Source organism: Cavia porcellus, unplaced genomic scaffold (assembly GCF_034190915.1).
Source record: "Cavia porcellus strain 051 isolate PalLab524CR breed Dunkin Hartley unplaced genomic scaffold, mCavPor4.1 scaffold_12, whole genome shotgun sequence".
NCBI classification, from domain to species: domain Eukaryota; kingdom Metazoa; phylum Chordata; class Mammalia; order Rodentia; family Caviidae; genus Cavia; species Cavia porcellus.
In genome coordinates this window covers 31,601,061-31,625,092 of record NW_026947495.1, presented here as the reverse complement: position 1 = coordinate 31,625,092, position 24,032 = coordinate 31,601,061, and the positions used below count along the sequence as shown (strand labels likewise).

The following is a 24,032-nucleotide window of genomic DNA, read 5'->3' as shown; positions in this document are numbered from 1 at the left end:
ATATCTCTAACCAAATTCTTCAGGCATTCTTTATTATACCAAGAATTCTGAACTCCCAAATGGAGCTTAGAACCTTCTGTATCCTTTCATTTCTTTCTTTCATGTCTACTTTTTGAACCAAAAGTATCCTAGTTCTCTAATTGTGCTGTGCTCTTTTCAATTTTGGATCTTATGTGCTGTTTTTTTTTTATAGTAATCTTTATTCCATATAGCCTGGGAAATCTCTACAAACAAAATAGGTCTCAGTTTGACAAACTTTATTACAGCATAACATCCAAAATATTGCACATAGTTTTTTCCCCCACTGAATACTGTATTTCATCTATCATAACACATACTATTTGCTACTGTAATTATCTGTATTATACCTAGAGTCTGCAAGTGCTGTTAGTACAAATATCTTATAATAAAAAGTAATATACACTCAAAGAAAACAATCACAATACTAGATATCTGATTGAGAAGTACTATGGGCTCTGTTTGCAGTTTTTAAATAAAAAAATTACAGTAATAACAAACATAAGTGGTGATCACCTCATGGTAGTTTAACTATTATTTCTTGACACTTTACAGTGGCACAAAATCAGTACACATTCAATAGAAACTGCCCTTCCAATTTTAACTTTTCTTCTCTTTCTAGATCAGTGTAATTGGAAAAGCAGTCCTTTCAATTGGTCACAGGATCATAAGGTTCAACAACTGATACACTGAATGTACTATATTTGTTCAGCTATCATGTTTTGTAAGCTAAGCATATTGAATGCATTTCCATCATTGATGTTCTCAGTTTTAGTGGACTTCTGGAATGAACACTATCATCATCAATTGAGAAGCATGTATAGTATACCATATAACAAAATCTGCTTCCTTTTCAACTTTCTTTTCAGCAATTTCTATTCTGTAAGCCTTTATACCCGACAGACATTTTTATTTATTAATAACTTTTTGCATATTTATTAAGATTATTATTTTTATGATATACTTATGCATATTATCCTTCCACAAATTGTGCACACTTCACGAATCATAAGTAATATTAATAAATTTGCTCAACCTATGCTGAACTGAGATATTGTTTCCTACCTGTGAACGTCGATAGCAATTCAAGTATTACTAGCTCCTTGTTAGTTTACCTCCTATATAAAGACTTGGAGGCCTCAGTAATAATTTATATGTATATTTATCTTTTCAATTAAAAGCTACTGAATGGTGTGTGTGTGTGCGTGTGTGTGTTTGTGTGACATGTGTGTATTCTGCTTAGAAGAGTTTCATCACAATTGATTTTTTAAAAATATTATGAACTACATCATCAGTCCAACCTTCTCCCACTGTGGAAAATTATTTAGATTTACTACATAGCCTACAGATTTACAATATACAATATAGATTCTTTACCCTGAACTGCTACAGACTGGTGTTTTCTTTATATTACGATTTGCTTTTATGTGTCCCAAATACAGTGCTAAATGTTTGTACACATTTTGCCATTTAATAGCTAAGTAATCCAATGAAGCTGCCACAACTGGCAATTCTACTGTCTTTGGTGATAAAAAAAAATGTGGTACACAATAGCTTCATGTTTTAGTTTGGATTTGGAAGGCCCTCAAGAGTCTTGTGTATTTAAAGGTAGAAACTGAACAGAGATGGGTTTGATTGGAATAGGTGAGTTACTGGGGGAATGACCAGAAGAGTGTACTCTTGTAGTTGGCTCTGCTCTTTTCCCTCTGCTTCCTGCCACTTTGAAGTACAAAAAATTTACCTTGCGATACTATTTTACAATGACATTTCTCCTTTGAACTAGCTGAATGAGAACCGAAACCACAGAATCTATGAGTCAAAATAAGCAGCTGTCCTATAAATTATAGGTGTTAGGTTTTATTCCAGGATTGGGAAAGTGACTAACACAAACTAGTACCACTTTGGAACTGGTCTGTAAGAGGAACTGAGAAAGGTTTGGAGATGTGAACTAGAGAAGCCCTAGAGTGCTACAAACCACGCATGATGATTCATTCTGGTCAGAGATCAGAAGCCACAAATTCCGATCAGAGTGCAGACAGTAATGTCCAGTCTCATGAGATTTCATATGGAAATTAAGACTGGAAATTTAACTACAGGGCTATGTGTGGTTCATTCTGGCAAAAACGTTTTTCCATATTTTGTTGCTGTTCTAATACTGTGTGAGGATAAATTTAAAGGATGTGGATTAATTGAAATGGCTAAGGAAACTTTGAAAGAACTTAAAATTTATGTTGTGCAAAGGTACCTTTTACTGTGTGATCTATATTTAGAATGAGAAGCAAAAACAAACCTAAAAGTTTATAGTTTTGCCAAAAAGAAAGCCCCTGCAAACTTAGGTCTATGGAGATCACATTTGTTAGAAATACTGATATTGAAAATCAGCCAAGCAAGGGAACAGAAAAAATGACTTCCTTGAAGGCAGTTAAAGAAATAGAAAGACTCCAAAATTTCAAAGTTCAATGTGGAGAATTATGAACATTCATCTGAGAAGAAAGTGTCTAGAACTCAGCTTAATGAGTGCTTTCTAGGAAATTGATTATCAGAGATTTGGGCATGTAGAAGTTATTGCAGAAATGGTCTAAGCAATCCAGATAATCGATTTGGCAGGAGGAAGACAACAGTGTCACCCAACTGGTCCTGGTATTTCAGGTAAGCATAATGTAAGAGTTAAGAGATTATGAAGGCTTGCATCCAGTTTTTGGAGGAAGGCCTGGGAGACCAGGCAACATACCCCTGAAAAAGGCAATATGTGAAGTTTAAGAGTGAAGCTGAAGGTGCAGTAGAGTCACCACAAAGTTGGAGACACCAGGAATGTGGAATGTGTGTTGAGCAAAGCTATAGCTAGCAGAAGCCTATCTGAGTTAGAATCCATGTGAGATTCAACCAGTAAGGCCATAGGAACGAGGTTTCAAAGTCATTCGGAACTCTAAGATCACTACCATCTGCCTTGGGTGCTGAACATGAACAACAGGATTCAATGTTTTCCCTGTGGGATTGTGTTGCTTTTGTCCAATTCATTTTTATCCCCCCATTCTTCCATTTTGGAATGGGGATGTTTACCCTGTGTCATTGCATGTTAGAAATATGTAACTTCCTTCTTAATTTTTACCTGAGCTCATTTGGTTCTTTAATGTCCCCCAAAATCTCATATTTTCAGAAGTGGGGCCTCTTCAGAGGTAGTGCCTGGATGGAAGAGGTCGATTCCTGGAGATACAAACTACAAGGATATATTTTTTTCTCCTGGTTCTTTCTTACTTTCTTGTTACTTACTGCCTCCATAGGGTGATCAGCTTTGTCCAACTGTCAATCTATTCCATGTTCTTTCTGTCTTGGACCTAACCAAGCGTGGACTGAATCCACTGTAAATATGAGGCAAAATAAATTTATCCTCCTTTAAGTTACAAGTGATGAATATTTTTTTTTCTCAAGAATAGAAAAGTAACAAATATCTCTTAGTTACTTTTTTCAAGGCAATCCAAAAATGAGTGCAAGTGTTTGGTTAGTCTTGTGACCTCTAACAGTATAACTATATCATATTGTGATAGTGCATTAAGTACTTATTCTCCAGATCATTGCACATTACCCTAATGAACCAATATATTAGAGAACTCCACAGTGTCAGGGTTTATTAGCACCATAATATATCTTTATAAAAATTAATTCTAGGAATATATATAATAGTCAGAAAAATAATAATTATATATGAATATCAGACATTTTATAATGTTTTTATTTTTTAAAATTTATATGGTTCATTTATTGGGGGTTGGTACTTAGGATTTAATCAAGAGCCTTCACTTTAAGCTACATCCCCAGTCTTTAGTATTTATTTACTTATGAAACAATCTCCTTAAATTATTAAATTGTCCAGGTTGAGCTTGAACTCGCAGTCCTCTGCCTCAATTTCCCATAATGCTTGTCTTATAAGTATGAGTAATCATACTTACATGAAATTTATATTCTGATGCTCACATGATGGATAATGAACCTGAGAGTTAAAATGATCACCTTAGGGTATCTGAGAGTATCTCATAGCTAGTAAATAGCAGACTGTGGATTTAAAACGATGTGTTTCATACCAAGAAGGCTTTAACTACTGTTGTAAACTGTCCTTTCAATTACTTATATTTATGGTCTTGGTGTGAACTATTTCTTTGTTATTGTGTTAGTATGTAACATATAAATGCATTTATAATATCATTATGTAACCTTACTGATTGAGTTATAGGTGACCTATTTATAGGTGACTGTTTTAACAGTGTACATTACTAATATTTTATTTGAAAACCCTAACTAAAACGCTATAAATCCACCAACTAAGGCATTTTGCAAAAAAAAGCATGTTTTAATCTTTGTTAATCTTTTAATCTTTGTTAAGCATAACCATTTAAGTGCATGAACACCTGGCATATATGTATCATTGAAAAATGGACATTGGTATGGTTACACTGAACTTATTTTATATTTTAAACTATTTCTAAATTGTAATTATTACTTAAAATTTTTGACATTCTTTTCTGCAAAGTCTGTAATCTAGACAGAATAATGGGCCTAGGTGGTAATCTTAAAATCACTACATTTTTGTTATATTCTCTGTTACGTAATAGGTAAAGCAAGTAAAAGTAAAATATACTCCAATGTAAGATAAAAGCTGACTACATTATTTCAACCCAGTGATTGAATTCCTCCAATCATCTTACCCTTTGCTGTGAGGAAAGAAATGAATGTTCTATATAGATGAAAACAAGGCTTAGGATCAATTGAAGTATAAAGCTTAATCTGTAAAAGAAATATGTTTCTAAAATTGGGAAGTGTGAACTAGGCAAACAGTATTTGATAAAGCCTGTCTAGACATTGGTGTCTTGTGTATGAACTCTGAATAATAAAATTGAAATGAATAATGCTATGATAAGATCAGGTAAATTCATGAAAATATAAATCAACAAGGGAGAACAGAAATTTTATGGCACTGTCATTTTAAGAATTGAATACAAATATGGGCTGTATTTGCAAACTTTCTAATCAGTTGATCATTTTATCATGTCTGCTGGGAAATTTTTTTTCTTTTTAGTCTAGTTTTATTATAGATTGCAGAAACTACTCACATCATCTCATATTCTTAATAAAATTTGCTTTTCATTATTAAAAATGTACTTATTATCACAACATAGAATATTTTGGAATACTCAAGCCATAAAAACAAAAGTCACTAGCAGATATTATTGTAGTTAAAAGTTAACATTTTGTCTTATGACTTCAGATAGCAAATATTAATCATTATTATTACTAAGACTATCCACTATAATTAGTGTTGTTTTTGGTGATCATATTTTTGCTGCTTTAATTTTTACCAGAGCTACTATAGTGCTTGATCATGCTTGCAGAGAGAACGTTAGAAACATTACAGTGGGACACTCAGAACTTTCCAGTATGAGAGACTACTAATTTTTATCCCATATTTAATGTATTATGCTTGTGTAAAAGATAAATAATTGATTATGTGGAAGCTATTAAGTTTGCTCTCACTTCGTCACAGTCCTGCTCCTGAGGAATGTTTTGGTTGCTTTGAGGAATTAAAGGACCACGCACATGTCTCTCTCAAAACCCAAAATCACATGAAGTGTCAAAACGTGGCTTCAATAACAATATCTTTAAAAATGCCTACCGTCATGGTTCTCCTTTACTCAAAACAATTCACACCTGTTTACATGTTAATATCTGAGAACACATATATTACAAGTGGTGAAGGAAGAAAGGACTCAAATCTATAAACTTGCATGCACAGAAAAATGAATCGTTGGTAGCCATTAGTTTTTATTAGTAAAAGTGTCCATTCTGCCTTGAGACATTTACTTTTACTTCATAAAATGTAAAAACTCTCCTTCATTATAAAATAATTTTTTCCATAATAAAAATATCTTTCCTGTTTCAAAGAATTAAGTTTAAGTTTCCTGTTTATACAAAATCAAGGATAGAACAGTGTAAAAATCAGGGCTTGCCAGTGTGGTAACTTGAATTATCGCTATCATTCTTTCCTGGAAGCTTGTTAGTTAATGCAGATTCTGGGACACTGATTCAGGATTTCTGAAACAAAACCTGCATTTCAACAAGGTCCCCAAGTGCTTTTCTCTGTACCATTTTAAGTCCCATAGATGAGGTCTCACTCTACCTTGCTTCCTAGAGTAAATGTTCTCTGATATCTTTGACCAGAGCACCCTCATTAATGCTTTCACATTCTGAGCTCTCCTCTATGGCTCTAACAATAGCCATTATTATTTATTGGTCACTGTCATTTTATTTTCTCTTCAGTCTACTGTCAGAACTCAAATGAAGTTAGGTGTGTGTTGGTTTACTATGGTCTACCTTACACAATATGCTGCATATCCTATTTAATGAATATCAGTAAGTACTTAAATAATGTGAGTGAATGGAAGTTGCTTGGCAATTGAAAAAAAAAAGTGTGTTTACAACCATGTACAGTTGTTTCCAACTTTAAAAAACAGCTTCAAGGGGCTGGGGATTTAGCTCAGCGGCATAAGCACCTGCCTTGCAAGCAGGCAGTCGTGAGTTTTATCCCCATTACCGGTAAAAAGATTAAAAAAAGGAAATCAAAAAACAGCTTCAAGTTTAAATGCTATCATTTTCATATTATCAGCACCAAACATTTACTGGGTCACTAATACAAGAAAAAATTTGTGCTGTAAATTTAAGTTATATATACATGCATTGTAGTCTTTGATTTGGTGGCCTGTATTTGCATGGAAGTGTCAATTTTTTCCCCTCCTATGGCTTCTACTGTATGTTGCCCAGCCTAGCTGAGTGCCATTTCATCAAGGTTTAATGCAATGCTGTCTTTTGGAGGTGTGCGGTGCGCAATCTGTGTTGGTGGAATGCAGCCACATTTATCATCACTGGTCTTGTCACTTACCTCTAGCTGAGATCTGACCTCTCTACTACTACTTCATAGAGCTAAACAGATTTGTCAGGCACCACACTTACTTGTTGTCTTTTTACTACTTAATTTTGTTTTCCTGTCTGTTTTAGGTTCCTTTTTGTCTCTATTTATCATCGTGTGTTTTGCTGCTGTTTTTGTTTTTTTATTACCATTTTATTGGTGTTTTGGTAATTTGTGTAGATGAGATTGTGTTTCCAATTGCTATTTTTAAAGTACAATTACTGAGCACCTTTCAACAAAATATGTGGCAGGCATTGTGTCAGACCTTTGCACTTCTGTTGTTACTTTCAGTGTGATAAATACATAAACACCTTTGTGACTTTGATTAGTTTCTATGGAAAGGGTATATACTACTGGGGTTTATAGAATAATGTGTGCCTTTTGTAGGGAAATATTACTTTCATGTTTAAGTTCTGGATAAGTTTAGTTACAACTAACTCCAAGTTACTAAAAATGAAAAACTAAAATGTTTGCTTGCAAACTTAAAATTGCTCTACAAAAAGAGATTATTCCTGTTATATCCCTTAATCTGAATCAATGGCTGCTGTTAACTCTATCCTATTGTATTTCTCTCCCATTAGCTATGTAATATACTTACCTGATTCCTGTGCACATAACTTGTTTCAACTATATTTTTATCTTCTTACTACTTTCTTTTTAGAAAGGAAAATCTCCCTTATGTTTATAGGCAATTATTACTTGCAACTGTATTTTTCTCAAGCTGTTTGGTCAACTTGGTAACTTTTCCTTTTCTTTCCTCAAGAGTAATTTCTGTCTGATTAGAACTATGTATATTAAACCAGCATAGGACCTGATGTTTATATTTTTACTCAGTATGATTTAAGAGGCATAAACACAGGTTTATGTGCTAGAAGCTTGGTCTCCAGTGTGGCCATTTGAGAACTTGAATGTTGTGGTCTAACATGATGTCTTTGAGTTAAGAAAGATGTAGACAGGAACATTCATCTCCTGGAGTAAATTCTGTCTCTTTCAAGAAATTTACAACCTTCATCTAATTTTTTCAATTTATCAGCATATTGTTTTTCATTTTTCTCATTATATTTTCAAAGTTTATATGGTCAAAAGTAAATACAATTTTTTGCTTTGCCCACATTTATATTTGTTTTGACTAATGATTTGATATTTATAGTTACTTTTTAGTTTAGAAAATTCTCAAAAAACAAATAAAATATGTAAATATGAATCTGAAAGTTGGAAATTAAATAATGTCATTCATAGTATCTTTAAATCTATGACATTTGTAAGCATACTTAAAATATATGTGTGAGATCTCTAAATTGGAATCTTACCAGCTTAGTTACCTTTCTTGTTGCTGAGACAAAATACCAAAATTAAAGTTGGAAAGGGGCACAGTTATTTTGGGTCACAGTTTGTAGAGGTTTTAGTCCTCAGTCAGCTGCCTTTAAAGCAGAATGGCATGGCAGAGGGGCATCATAGATTAGAAACACTTCCTGGTAGCAGAAGGCAGCAAAGCAGTGAAATATCAGGCCTGCCTTCTTTGTGTCCCTTTGTGTCAAGGCAAACTGCCCAGTGGGTGGTACCACTCACACTCTGGGTGGAGCTTCCTATTATTTATACTGGAACTCTGCCAAGCCAATCAGTAGACTAATTTAGCAATCCTACACCCTTAATGCCAGTGTCCCATGTTCTAGATCCATCCACTTTCTGAAAATCCCCTTGTATAACCACATGAGGCCTTGAGGGGATATCTAGATAAAAGGCATAACACATAAAAATTAAACATAATAAATGTAGACATATATATTTATGTTAAAATTTCATTTGACCCAATATATAGATTCAGCATAACTGTAACTAAATTCCAAACAAATTCTTTAGCAATTAACAAACTGATTCTAAAGTTTAGATAGAAATACAATGACAGAGACAATCATGTTCTTGGCTAGGAGAAGAGCAAAAAAGAACAATTTCAAAACTTATTGTCTTCAAAGTTGTGTGATATACTAGAAAAGATAGATATATAAATAAAATATGAGTGCAAAAATATACCCACCATAATTTGATCAATTAACTTCTGACAAAGTTGTAATATAATTCAATAGAGAAAGGTCAGTGTGTTTAACAAATAGTGCTGACAAATTTAACATTTTTCATGAAAAAAAATGAACTGACATATCTTATCTACCTATAGAAATTAACTCAAATTAATCACAAATTAAAAAAAATAAAATTTCTAGAGAAGGCATAGACTAGATTTGCTATGCAAGGAATTCTTAAATATGACTCCAAAAGCAAGATTCATAAAAGGAAATGTTGAAGTTATATTTCATTAAACATAACAAATTTTAAATATTATATGATGAATATGGTGTTAATTGTGGCAAAATAACTGAGTAAATCAACTTACAAGAAAGATGGATTTTTCTTTTATATTTTGTGCGCTTAGTCTATTGGCATTTTTTCCATTGCCATGTGCCTGTGATGAGGAAAGGAACTGTGATGGGGAGCTCTTGGTGGCTCAGAGTCATCCCCAGAATGGTGGCATAGGTAAGAGGTGGGAAGAGACAAGAGATAAAATATACCTTTTGAGAAGGCTTAGTGACCTATTCCCTCCAAATAGGCCCCATTTTATGCAGTTTCTACCACTTCTTGTACTTCTATCTAATTAAGGATCTATAAATGAATTAATCCTTGGATGAGTCTCTTAATATCTGAAAACGTCCCCAAAGCTTTATCTCTGAATATTACTACACTGGCAAGCAAGCCTTCAACATATGAGTCTTTGGGTGACAATATAGTTCCAAACCATAATAATAATAATATTAATGAGAAAATACAAAGAAAAACTATATTCTGTATTAAATATTCCTAAATCATGTGTATTTGTGTTGTATACACATGTATGTATATTATCTTCAGCAATAAATAATAAGAAAATAATTAACTGAATAAAATTGGGCAGAGAAGTTCATCACAGATATCATATATTTAACAACAAATGTAAGAAATGTTCATTAAGAGAAGAAAGTTCAAATTAAAATGACAATAAAGCAATGCATACCATTATATACCTTTTAAAATAGCTAACAAATCAAAAGGAACTGTGGCATGCACAGGAGAGAAGACAGCACTGTTGAATGACTAATATATTTGAGGTCCAAATATAAAGAATAATTTCTTGATTTAGTGGGTTAGTTAATGGTCAACTTGAACAGGAACTCCTAGCCAAACTGAGTCAGGATGGTTCTGAGGTTAAAGACCTACTTAAAGATTGTTGCCAAAATAGCATAATAGGGAAATGGGAGGAGAAGATTGCATGGTGCTGATTTTCCTGAAGAATCTGCTTTTTGGAATTTTTTCTACAAAGGAGCTTTGGCTGCCATCTTACTTTAGGAGAGCGTCACTCTTTGTCTTCATCATGGAGATCCTCTTCCAGCTTGTAGCATGGATTGCTCAGCCTTCTGGTACAGAACCTTTACTCTGTCAGCAAAGACTTTCTAGCTTTTATCACTAGCCACGGGCCTTTATGAGGCAGATCTTTGATATGGATCTGAAAGGGACATTAGCATGAATTTCAAAACCTTGACTGGATCCTTTGTGTCTCCAGCACATAGACAGATGTTTTGTACACTTCTACATAAATCTCTAGTAAGCATTTCTAATGTACTTATAAAGTGAAACACTCACTTACGATGGTGCCCAACATTATGACTTGTATTTGATGCCCTGCCAAAGTCTCATACACTCATAGGTAAGGCTTTTTGGAGCTGGTTAAATCTATGGATTGTGATAGTGGGATTAAAACTGTGTGGTACTAAATTAGTCCACTGATTGAAATTATCATGGTTTTGAGAGTGGTTGAATAGGGTCACAGAAGACAGAAGCCCCACCCTGGGTGTGAGTGGCATCACCCAAAAGTTTTGTAACCTAGATGGAATTAAAGGGAAAGACAGGCTGGTGACTTTCTACTGCTATTTCTGGCCTACCATGCCATGGATTGTTTTTTCTCTGCCATATTCCTTTTCAATGCCACCTTGCCTCAGAGCCAGCAAATTATGGGCTAAAACCTTTATAAACTATGAGCCAAAATATACCTCTTGTCCTTTAACTTTGGATGTAGAATATTTTATCTCAGCATTGAGAAAAGTAACTAAGACCACCAGAAATTTCAGATAAACAAATTAAAGTGATAAACTCTATTTACACAAAACCTATATGTAAGTGTATATATATTAGTTTTAGCCATAATATCCCTGAATTTTAAGTAACTTATTGTCCATCAATTGTGAAATGATAAATTCAGATAAATGCGTCCTATGGAACACTATTGTGTTAAAAAATAGAATTACTGATTTTAACAAAAATATAGATGAATCTCAAGTACATTAAATGAAATAAAGTAGACCTAGACCCAAAATACAATACACTAGATGGATCCATTTAGATGAATAGAAAATTAAGAACTGGTCACACAGAAAATAGATCAGTGATTACCAATAGTGGCAGTGAAACACCACTACTGAGGAAAATAATGGAAATATTTCAGGATAACAGTTCTGTATCTTGATGATGCTATTACTTTAAAATAATGAATACACTTTTGACAAGTATATGAATTTATCAAAATTTACACAAATACACTAAAATGGTACATTTTACTATAGTTAAGTTATATGATAAAAATAAATACAAAAATATTTTTTAAATTGCTTAGATGGTGGTTCTTGATACACACTAGTGCCCAAGAAATTTGAGCCCTGGAAAGTAGTCTAGCACTGGGCAAAGTATTTTGAAGATATCCAGTTTACCAGTGATGTACAAAATCATAATGTCTGCAAGTCAGCTCATACTGCATCTTACTAGGCCAACGAAAAAAGGGTAAGAGGATGAATGATGTGACACAAATTATCTCCACTCTAAATATGTCAAGCATATATACTTGCAGACATGGAGAACTGCCTGGAATGGCAAATAGCTGCATCAGCCTTGCAATCTCTGAGTACAAAATGTGAGTGACACATTTATTTTTTTTTACATGCTCCATAATAAAACATTTTTCTTATTACTGTTATTACACATATTGATCAAAAGGGATTGTCATACATGCTGAATTCAAGGGGTAGTTTATTACTAAAATTAATGAAACATTATCTTGTTATGTAAACTGGTGTTTCATGTAGTTTATTTGACAAAGGGCCTATGCTATGTTTTTGCCTTCAAAGACTTCCTAAATTTGGTATTTTTCTAAGGGAAGACATGTAACCAAAGTGGTGCAAATAAAGTAGACTAGCTGTGTTCTCAACCATTCCACTAAGTCCAATGTGCAGTCAATATAAATTTTTATATTATTAAAGGTCTAAAAGTAACAATAAAACCCATGCAAAATGGCAATCAGTAGTAGTTCTTTAACTTAAATTTATTTCTATAAACTAGCAAAGAAACAGTAGTAATTAGCAGTTGCTTGATTCTGATTTAAATCTGTTTCTGCTTGATTCTTTCTGTTACCTTCTTTTTCCAGTAAGGCAGGTCAATGCAATTTATATGTACATTTTCCTAAATAATACACCTACACATTTGTAAAAATGCATCCCAAATCACAGTGATATTACAGAGCACAAAATTCTTAAAGACTATGCCAATTAGTATAAATATTTGGTGACAATTGCTCACCTAAACTGTTAATTGTCTCATACTTATGCAGAAAGTTAAAATAAGATGTATGCTTCTTCAGAGAGTAATATTTGCATTTTATAAAGTAAGGCAGCTAATATAGAAAATATTTATTTCCTATGATGTTTATTTGTATTAGTGATGTTGCATTCAGTTAAGGAGTTCAGAGTTTAATCATATCACCAAAAATCTTATTCATAAGGTGTCAACTGAAAGTTGGCAATGCTAGAACCGAATCCTGTAATATTCAAAAATAAAAGGATAAAAGAGAAAAACAAATACTATTGTGAAATGTTGCAAACCCCCAAACTTCTCAGAGTATGTAAACTATAAAAATAATGATTAACTATGTTACGCAGCTTTCTTATGCTGTGAAAACTTCCAAAGTACACAATTTAAAAAGAGGAAAGGTATGTTTTTGCTTAGGGTTTCAGAGATTTCAGTCCAAGGTCATCCAGTCCCATTGCTTTTCTGGCCTACAGCAAGACAGAAACATCAAAAATGAGGGCGAAGGCTACTCATTTCATGATGGACAGAAGCAGAGTAAGAGCAGGAGGGCCAGAGAAGTGGCTGGGGACCAAATATGAACCCCAAAGTTATAACCCCTACATCCACTTCCTGCACTCAGCACAGCCTCTATTTCTGTCACTTCCATCAACTGATCAGTGCTTTGCTGAGGTTGAAGCTCTCACGATCCAGTCACCCTCCAAAAACTTATCCTCTGTACTTAAGAGCCTGTGGTTGGGTATGTGAGATCTAAATTTAAAAATTAGCAGTTGTTATGTTGTGTTTCCTAACCAGTGATTTATTTTGATTATAGAATGAAAATGAAAATAATAATGTTAGTAAAAATAATTACTTTATGACAACAATATTTTCAAACATTTTATCACTTGATTGAGCAGGTTATTTTGGACATGAGGGAAACCTGAATCTCTGCAGTGATTTGCTTATCATCATGATAATGTATCATAAATAATTCTGATATTGCAGAAGTTTGATACCCCCAAAATCCAAATTTTCACTGGTAGCACAGTTATTTGTCTCATCAGTTCCCACGGTTGTTCATTTCCATTGCTAATAATACAGTATCACAGAGTGAATTATAAAATCATAATTTATTTTGGTACAATGTTCTTAAATCCTAGAGTAAAAGGCCAAATATGGTGATGGTCATACTGTTGGTAGTCATGCGGTTCACATGGTGCAGTGCATGACATGGCAAGAGACAGGGATTTTGTGTGTGTATGTGCTTTTCTTCTGCTTTTTTCTGAAATTCCTTTTAAGACTATTAAAGTTTATGCCTGGAGTACATATCCTGGTGTATTTAGCTATTCCATTCTTTCCCTTTTATTTTTTTTTCAAAATGGGGATTAAATGTCAACATAGGAAGCCTTATAGGACACCCTATAACCAATCTGGAAAATAACAGACACCGCCTCCTGTCAGTGTTGGTTTTTAGGACCTCGGCCATCTCAAGATCCTAGGAATTGTCTGCTGGATCTTCTGCACCTAGATGGTGAAAAGTGGAGAGAGAATGAAAGATTGTGAGACATTTTTAGGAGTCAAGTCAAGAAGTGGCTCAGAAAAATTCTATCTGCATACACTGATTAGTAGTCCCATATGCGGCTCTCCCCTAACACCAAGTACATCTGAAAAATACCAGGTTTTTCATTTTCTCAAGAAAAGGAAACCAGATTGATAAACACTAAGTTTTGTCTACCATTTTCACAGCTTGACATTTCTAAACTCACCTTTAGTCTTAAAGGTATTATTGCTCCATAATTTTAGGTCTTAGTACTCAGAAAAGAAGGTAAATTGTGCAAGAAATATCAGTTTCTTTATGAGTTAATTTTCTACTTTTTTCTCTATATTATTATTTATTAGTAATACAAACTCAGTAATCTATTGATTATAGTATTAAGTCAAAGAATAATTTAGAAGCTTAGATGCCGCAAAGCTACCCACTACTTGTAAACTTGCATTTAGAAAATTTCCTCTCCTTTGGATAATGATCTCCTTTACAATTTAGATAAGAATGAAAACTTTTGTTAAAATAGAACAATCTATATTAGAGGATTGTTCATCAGTTGAATTAGATTTAATGCTTGCAATAACAGTTGTCTTCCTTTAATGAGAGATAGCTATATTCTGTTGTAATGGTGAAGAATAAGGTTATATACCACTTGTACATATCTGTTCTTACTTGAATATTCCATTCCTTTGGGCATTAGTAGGCTTCCAACTACAGTCTAAAATCTAAACCTATGTTAATATTACATGATCCAGTGATTCTGCTTTATGAAATACACTGTGTGAAAACTAATGATCAGATACCAAATTTTCCATTGTACTCAGATAAGCTTTCTAACAACATTAATCTGATGCACTGTTACTTATGTACATAGTCATTATAGCGTTGCATGTAATTAAGCATAAATACTAGCAGTTCAAATAGATAACTTTACAATAATTAGTATTGCTTTCACAATCAAGCCAAGTTTTGAATTTTAGTTTTCATGGTGTTAATTCTTTATAATTCCTCATGATCTGTTAGCAAAATCAATATTTGCAATTTTTACATACTATCAAATGCTGTTTAATCATTTCCCTGTTATCCCTAGGTACATACACTAATCTTCATCTGAGATGAATCCAATAAAGCAAAAGCCAGGTTGTCCTTGTCCTGTTTCTTATTTTCACCTATCATAATCCATCTATCACCCCAAACCGTGTTTGAGGTTTAGCCTTTCAGCTGCATTTTTGCTTTTGGTCTTATTGATCTGCCCCCAAGTTGGTCTTTGCAGTTTTCACTCTTTATCCTTCAGAAATTTCAACACTGGAAAGAGTAAGGAGTTCAGGATAGGTATATTAGGATGTTCTATTTCAGATTGAGAGTAAAAAGGAGTAGCTATTCTGCATGGATTAATGGGTAAAAGATAGATTTGAATCTCTTAATCAATATTAATCAACCCTTAAATTGGAGACCAAACAAATTAGATCATACCTCCTTCACTTTCATTCATTTTTTATGCTATATAACTACATCTAAATCTTTTCTAAGAGTAAACTTCTAGAGAACTTTCTAGGTTCCATTCATGTTTACTGTCTTCAAAATATTTAGCAGTGATATTTTTGTTTATTTTTGTGGCTGCTCTATTTAGATTTTATGAAACTTTCTAGGTGTTCTACATACATATTTGATTATTTCAGTTTGCTTCTTGCATCTTTTGCTTACTGTTCACATATTGATGTTCTTTTATTTTCTTTTTTGTATCTCAAACTTATTCCTAAAAGGACAATTTTTATTCATTATATTTCAAGTGACAAGTTGTGTTTTTGCCTTCCACTTCTACATCGCTAGTCTAAAATTCTTAGAAATCAAGTAAATCAATTTGCTGTTCATTGTGTTACAAACTATTAAAGCTAAATATAGTAAAAATAGGCTAAATCATCTATTTTAATTGATCAGATGTAATTCCCAAGCTGAACTCTCATTCTGAACTAAATAAGAATAACATTGATTTATATAAAACTTATGAAACATTTTTATAATTATAATAAACCAGTATTTTAGAATGCAAAACAAAATAAGTAAAATTAACTAATCAAATATTTTAAGGATATACCATGACTCTCAATATCCTCAGACTGTGCAATGGGAGTTAGAATAATCACTAGAGGGATAGGTTTTGTTTTAGAATGACCTTATTTTGAAAGCAAGTCCTATTAGATATTTAGTGTGTAGTATTTGGCTAGCTATCAACTACTAATTTTCTCTTCTATAAAATATAAAACCTTGTAGAATTTACATATTTAAAGACAAGACATATTGCTGTTTCTTAATTTGTGACTATACTTTTTAGTGGAGGGGGAAATTTAGAAAAAAATTATCCCAAATATTTTAATGGTACAATTATTGACTCTATCCACGGCCTTTATACATAAAAAGCTACTGTCATTTATATTACTACACACTTATCATTAACCCTATACAGAAAATTAAAATTCAATGTAGTTGAATTATATATTGGTTGAAATTATTAAAAACAAAATAACAATTACAAAAAACCGAAAACTGTTCTACATAATTTAAGAACAAAGAAATTTAATTAAAATATAAGTGATTATCAGAGGAAAAAATGTAGATATTGAGAAAGATGCAACTAGCTTTCAAGGGAAAGTATAACAGTTATGCTCCAGACAGAGAGGAAATCATAATCCTTGCTGAGTTTTTAAATAGAATATAGTCAGACAAGATCATTATTTCTTTCCTGGAGCTCTTCAATTTACATGTACAGGAAAAGGAAGTACCCTGTAGATAAGACTGTGAAATCGGAGGAAACTAAGAACATATTATAAAGACTATGAACCAAGGGGCTGGGGATTTAGCTCAGTGGCATAAGCGCCTGCCTTGCAAGCAGGCAGCCGTGAGTTCGATCCCTGGTACCGATTAAAAAAAAAAAAAAAAAAAAAAAAAGACTATGAACCAGAAAAAGTCATTATGCACAGTCAAATGCTGATGATAAGTTGAATAACATTGAGTAAGGCATCATGTTAAACATGGAGGTTACTAGAGACTTCTTTTGAATACACAGTTTCTGCAGAGCAACAGAGATAAAAATTGATGGAGAATGGCTTAAAAAAGTGGAGGAAAAGAAAGATATAGATATTTTTCTTTTTCTCTTTTTAACTATACAAATCAAAGAAATAAGCAGTAGTTCCTAGCAGAAGAAGCGAGAGCCAGGGTTTCTGTTTATAAGTCTGGGGGAAATAAGAGCTTGTTGGACACTGAGAATGATTTAACATATGCTTCAAAAACTTCTTTAAAAGGTGGTAAACGTCTTGGGCTTTTTGACCATAAAGTCTCTGAGACATTATGAAACCAACCTTGGATAGGATATATATAATGTATCTGACTGTTATCCAATGTAAACTAATTTATAAAACAATAGAGTGGCACATTAGTTTTGTGTCATTGACCTGATATAAATGGGACAAATGATGATTAGAAGGGAAAACAGATAACAGCTTGAATGATATAGTTGCATGTGTGTTGTACTCAGGGTTTATAAGGGAAAAGATGTAATATAGGATGCATAATTTATAGGATTATGGAAAACAGTAAACGTAAAAGTGTTGGAGATCTTTCCACACTCTGGAGACCCAAAGAATCCAGTTGAGGGCCTGAATCCCACTACAGTGTCCTGCATGAGTCCAGTTGAAGACCTAGAGTTCATACCAATGTCCTCTACGAGTCCAATTGAAGGCCTAGAGCCCATAACAATGTCTCTTGCAAGTCTACATGAAGGAAATGCACTTCAAAGGCCCAAAAGTCAATGGTTGATACTAGAAATCTGTGCCACCAGGCTTAATGATACACATTGAAGCCAGGAATTCATGCTCAAAATAAGGGCCAAAGCTCCACTTAAAGTACCACAGCCTTCCCCAGCAACAGCTAGAAATGAGCTCCTCCGACAAGGAGAACTGCAGAATCCATATCAAGAAAGCTGGCATAGCAAGCTTGACCATCTTCACATCCAGTTCTCTTTTTTATGTTGTTGGCAACAGTCCTCATGTGGGCCTTCCACACCCAGGGCCATGCTGATTAATTTCAGCTGGGTGTTACAGGTTGACCACAGTATGTGACAGGTGATAGTATATATACCAAGAGGCAGTGTGGGGACTTTAATTGTGAGTTCGACTAAATTTTGAAAGCAAGGGGAATGAAAACATGAATAGGTTGGTGGAAACTGAGCATAATTGTAGAAAGTCTCTTCTGACTGAATCTCAAAGAAGCAAAAAGCAAGATCATCATAAACAAATGACTATAAAGGAAATTTGGAGTATTAAAAAGAGTGGATATGTTAAGTAAACTTGTGAGACAGTTAAAAATAATTAAACTAAGGAAATACTGTGGAGAATTATGATATGTTAGTTTGAAATGTTCAGCTGTATTTTACATTGGATTTTTGTTCATTTAAGTTTTATTATAATTTATTTCTGCATCCCAGGCTATCCTTTAGCAAATAACAACATATGTTAAATCTTTAAACGTTAGTCTTCAAAATACTCATTTCTGCCTCTATAGGAAAAAGAAAAAAACAGGGTGTTGTTGCAACAAATTAATAATCCTATTTTCAGACAGTAAAATCAGTCATGCATTCTATCCAAATATTTTTCTAGATAGGCAAAATCTTATTCCTGTTAGAAATTAGTTTTGCTGTGTTTTGCTCCTATTACTTTCTGTCTGTTTCATGCATTTATCATATTGAATCTTGATTTGCTTTCAGAACATACTAACAGTTGCTTCTATGATGTATTTATTTTGAAAGAGCTCAAATATAATAAAACATATTATGCCTAATACTTATATAATAGTTTTCCACCAATAAAAATAAATTATTGAAGTGGAATACATTTACATTGATTGCTGTAAAAGTTACATATGGATTGATAAATCAAAACAAACTCAGATTATATTGAAAATCAATTGATGTGTCAGATAGAAAAACATAAATACTGCTATCAACCATTGAGTTGATATTTTTCCTCTTAAAATAATTTAATTTAACAGAATTTGAAATCATTTGTGAATTTGAATATAGTAATAAGCTAAAAAGAAGAGGACCATTTGTATTGATCTAAAGTTTATTAATGATACTTCAAAAAAAACACAAATATTTTAAAGGCACAAGGTATTCTTTCTTCTTTAGATCAGTCACCAAAACATTGTGTTAAACAATGAAAACTATTTTATTATGGCTCTGTACTAAATGATACTTAAATTCAAACAAAATACCATATGCCATTTAACATGGGAACTGCATTTTTCCTCCACAGAATTGATACCCAATTGCCAGCAGATGAATTGTCAGTATAAATGTGCAATTGTCAGAAATAGTACAAGATGCTACTGTGAGGATGGCTTCGAAGTAAAAGAAGACGGGAGAGGCTGTAAAGGTATGCATGAAATACAATTCTGTTTGTATCCGCTTTCTATAAGTGTTACAAAATTCCTGATTGTATTAACCTAAAAGATGGAAAGGTTTATTTTGGCTCACAGTTTTAGAGGTTTAAGTCCTGGATGGATTGGCACCATTGCTCTTGAGCCCAGGGAAGGGCAGTAGTATATCATTGTGGGAATGTATGAAAAAGGATACTTGCTTCATGGCAATCAAAGAAAAAGCTAAAGAGATAAAGGTGCCATAATCCCCTATGGCGATTCTCCCAATGACCTAAGATTTTCTGTGAGACTCCCTCATTAGTGCCACATACTAATCATACATATTATAGCACGTGGGCATCTGGGTGACATTTGAGATCCAAGCTGTGGCACTAATCAAAATATTTACAAGCTTAGTTAACAGAAACTGGAATCTGAGCACTTATCATGTTTTGCCTCCAATATTCATGCTCCTTATTTTTAGTTTCTTGAGATTCCTAAGTTCACACTTATCCCAAAACATAAACTTACATATGAATTTATATCAATAAATTTTCCGTATATGCTAAAATAATGTAAATAAATAATATGATGATATAAAAAGTGTAAAATATATATATAATACAAACAAGGGGAAATGTTTAATTTAACCATTAATACAGTAAATTTTATTTTTAAACAATACATGTGATCTTTTTTAATTATTATAACACTTAAGTGTGTTCTATCTCGTACATTGCTGTCATCTACTAGAAAGATTTTAAATACCTGAAATTATAATTTTTAATCATATAACATTCTTTATAATATTTGTATTGCTAATTCCAGCAGATCTCATTCTCCTAATACCAAAAATGATGAAATTATATATAATGTGGGTGTCTTAGTGACTCCCTCTACCATGATTAAAACCTTATTTCTCCGTTATATTGATTCCAATCATATATAATCTGAAATATGTACATAGTAAAAGCTATATATATACATATATATATTATTTTATGGGCTCTATCCATCTATCTATATATTTAAAAATCTATAAAAGTACATAGAATATTATATTTTATGTGTGGCATATATTTATTTTGGATATGCTTTCTTTTCTTTTTTAAATATAAATTTATATAAATATATAAAAAATAAATATATAATATATATAATATATAAAAATTTTTTTTAAAAATCCAGGAAATAGCTATGTTGACTGCTAAAACCAGTCATTAGTATTTTCCAAAGAAGTTGTGCTTTGCTGATTATTTTACAACTTTGTTTTAAAATTATCACCGTAGCCTTAATGTGGAATCATAAAGTTCAAAGAAGCCATAAGGAAAATATATTGTTGAAAATCTTGACAACAAAAACCACAAAAGTGAGATCTTGAGATTTTGATTGATTTGCCTCAATTCACACATCTGCGTAATAGATTTGATAGGTAAATTCTGGTCTGTGGAGCTATACCATTTTTATACTGAAGTTTTAGTTTATTGTTTGTTTTGTGTCTAACACAAATGTTGTGGGATAGTTAATTATAACCTTACAGTCCCAGTAAACTGACAAAAGTGATATATTTGTGTCATATTGTTTTAAACCAAAATTTGAAAGTCAGGAGATTGCACTTCAAATTTTGGACTTTATGAAAAATCAGGTGGGAGGATCTCTGAGTTTGAGGCCAGCTTGGGCTACAGAGTGAGTGATTTCAAGACCAACCTGAACTGCACTGTGAAACCCTGCTTCAAAAAAGACCAACCCCACCCCCCCAAAAAAATGGCACCAATAGATCCTCATAATCATCCAGGTCAGCCTAGTATAAATAATGCCATATATAAATGTATCATTGGATATGCTTGCAATTTATAGTTCAGAATAGGCTTCTTCATTTATACACATCTATTGTGTCCATTTTATTCATTCATGACAATTTATTTCTGTAAGACTTAAGATTTGAAGTTCCTTTTTCAACACTACAACCAAATTGAAAACTTGGATTCCCTAATCTCTTAATGAAATGCATAAGCATGCCATAGTCAGTTGCTTTTGTGGAAGATTCATGAGGATTTCATAGTAACTATTTTGGAACTCCCCAGTGAAAAGAGAGTTTTTCTCTGCACTTTTTGATGAGCAGGTCTGAGAATCACTTATACTTCCTGAAACTATTTCCAGTCAGTCCTCTGCTTGAAAGAAGAGGAAGGTGGAAGAGCAGGAGGAGAAGGAAAGGCAGCAGGATCACAATTTCTGACACACTTCATTGTGACCAATTTTGTGGAATTTGATCAATATCACATCAGTATGTTCTGAAAACGTACTTAAAACAAAAGAATCATTATCATATATCTCTCCAGGGTAACATAATCACATCGGAAAATGTGAAATAGAAACCAATGGGATTAAAGTTGAAATATCTGTGAAAGCATAAAAATCATTACTGCAATTAGGGGCTAGATTTTATCAAGGGCAAGACTAAATATTCTTTCAGTAAAATTGCAGATTTAGTTTCAAACTTTGTTCTTCCTAATACCAAAAGTATTACTTCAAATGAACTGTCCATGGCTATAAATTATTATGGGACACTAAAGAAATCTGAAAATAAGTGCAAATGAAATCATAGCTTTCTAATTTAAATAGTCTCTTATTCTGCTCAGCAGTCTTCTTGCCTTCTCTTATTAATCTACTTTATTAGTTTGGGCTTTTCCAGAAGCGAACTCTGAAACAGTTTATAGTAACTATGTGTTTGTCTTCTCTTTTCCTTTGTTTTCTTTTTCTTCCTCCTCTTCTTCGTTGTCCTCATCCTCCTTCTTTTTGATCACTATTGGCTGTGAAATGTGCCAGTAATTGTGTGCCAGAGCTGGAACCTTCCTGATGGAGCTTGCACCTTCCCTGAGTACGAACAGAACTGCTCCTGGGGGGAGTAAGGGGCTTGAGAGACCCCAGGTGCAATCGAACCCCATGAGACGTAGAATCACTATTAAACATTTGAGGGAAATGAACAGACATAACTCCTTCAATGATCCCTTTCAAATTTTACTCTAAGTGCTTCTTATTCTTTTAAAATGTTTTCTTAATTGACTGTTTAGTATTGCTCACGAACTTTATTTTTCCAAACATAAACTTAGTGTACACTATCTGATATTAATTTCACATATCCTCCTTATTCCTCATGATTTATATCTTACTGATTCATACTTCTTTGCTCTCTTTTCAGGATAAATCTACTTCTTTTTTGGCACTGTGAATTGAAGAAATTTAACTTTTTATTCATTGTTTTCTCTAGTTCAGTTTGAAGCCTTACCCAAAAGAACTACCTTTACCTGGTTTGTCAGTTCTTAGCACTTTATTATGCATTTTTAAACACAGCTGTTTCCCACTGCAGTCAGTAAATGTTCCCACTTCTGCAACACTGAAATAGAAACACACTTCTCGCTGGACTCCGCCTCCTCTCATAGCCATCACCCCCCCCCACACACACACACACACTTCCTTATTATCAATGACGTTAGCCAATCACCGCATGACTTTCTCCATTTTTGTATCTTCACTTCAGTCCTCCATCTGCTGCTATCTGCTGTCCTACCCTATAATTTAAGTAAAGCGGCTTTAAATGTTTCCTTTCTTTTAAGATCCAGTTAAGACGAGTTAAGATCTTGTTGAGATTTTATTCCCTAAGAACTGTTAGTCCTCTCAGTACATCTGTACTTTCCCAAATCTCATATTCTTTATCCTCAATATAAACTCTTTCCATCTTGGTCTTATCTTGAGATCGTATATGACCTTTCTCCAGTCTACACTCGGTACACCAGGGCTGAAACTGTGTTGTTTGCCTGCTGATCTGGCAAATCACTGAGTAAAATTTACATCTACGTGGTAGAATTTATTGAAAATTTGGAATCAGGAGGTTTCGTGTGACAGCACGGGACAACAAACTGAAAACCTCAGTTTTCCAAATGAAAAATCCAGAAGACAATTTTAAGAATTATGTTGTTGAGCTCATAGTGTGTAACTCTTAGACACTGATGCGCCTTCCCTCCGTGGATTGCTCCTGCATCCCGGTGGAGGATTCACAGGCTCCTTTTTCTTGCCTCCTCTTTGCTAGTGGGCACCTGGAAATGTTTTGCCAAGTCAATATTTTTTCTTCCTTTCCTATTTCTCTGTGGAAAATCAAACTCTTCTTCTTCTTCTTCTTTTAATCAACCATGTGTGCACTACTGACAACCAAATACTCTAGGACAAATTTCATGTTACACATATTACCAGTCCCGTATTTCTGATTGCTTATTTCGTATTTTCTTAAGGATGCTCTACAGAGATCTCAATTTTAACAAACAAATCAAACTCATTTGCCCCTTTCCTAATGTCTCTGCTCAAATCTATTCTTTTTATAATTTCTATTTCAAAATTGCATTACTGTGTACTTTGGTTATACCCAATCAGTTTTCAAAACTTATCCTTTCCATTTCTTCCTTGTTT

The 24,032-nt window shown here is 33.3% G+C and overlaps 1 protein-coding gene across 7 annotated transcripts in view; it reads left to right on the top strand.

Moving 5' to 3' along the window:
* Lrp1b (LDL receptor related protein 1B) overlaps positions 1-24,032 on the top strand; it is a 1,703,137-nt gene that overhangs the window by 780,108 nt on the left and 898,997 nt on the right. For all 7 annotated transcript variants that reach the window (XR_010050782.1, XM_063259026.1, XM_063259028.1 and 4 more), the window contains exon 4: positions 19,469-19,588. Coding sequence is in view for 6 of the 7 variants with exons in the window: in XM_063259026.1 (XP_063115096.1) it covers positions 19,469-19,588 (120 nt within the window). In the remaining variant the exon portion in view is untranslated. The remainder of the gene's footprint in view (positions 1-19,468; positions 19,589-24,032) is intronic.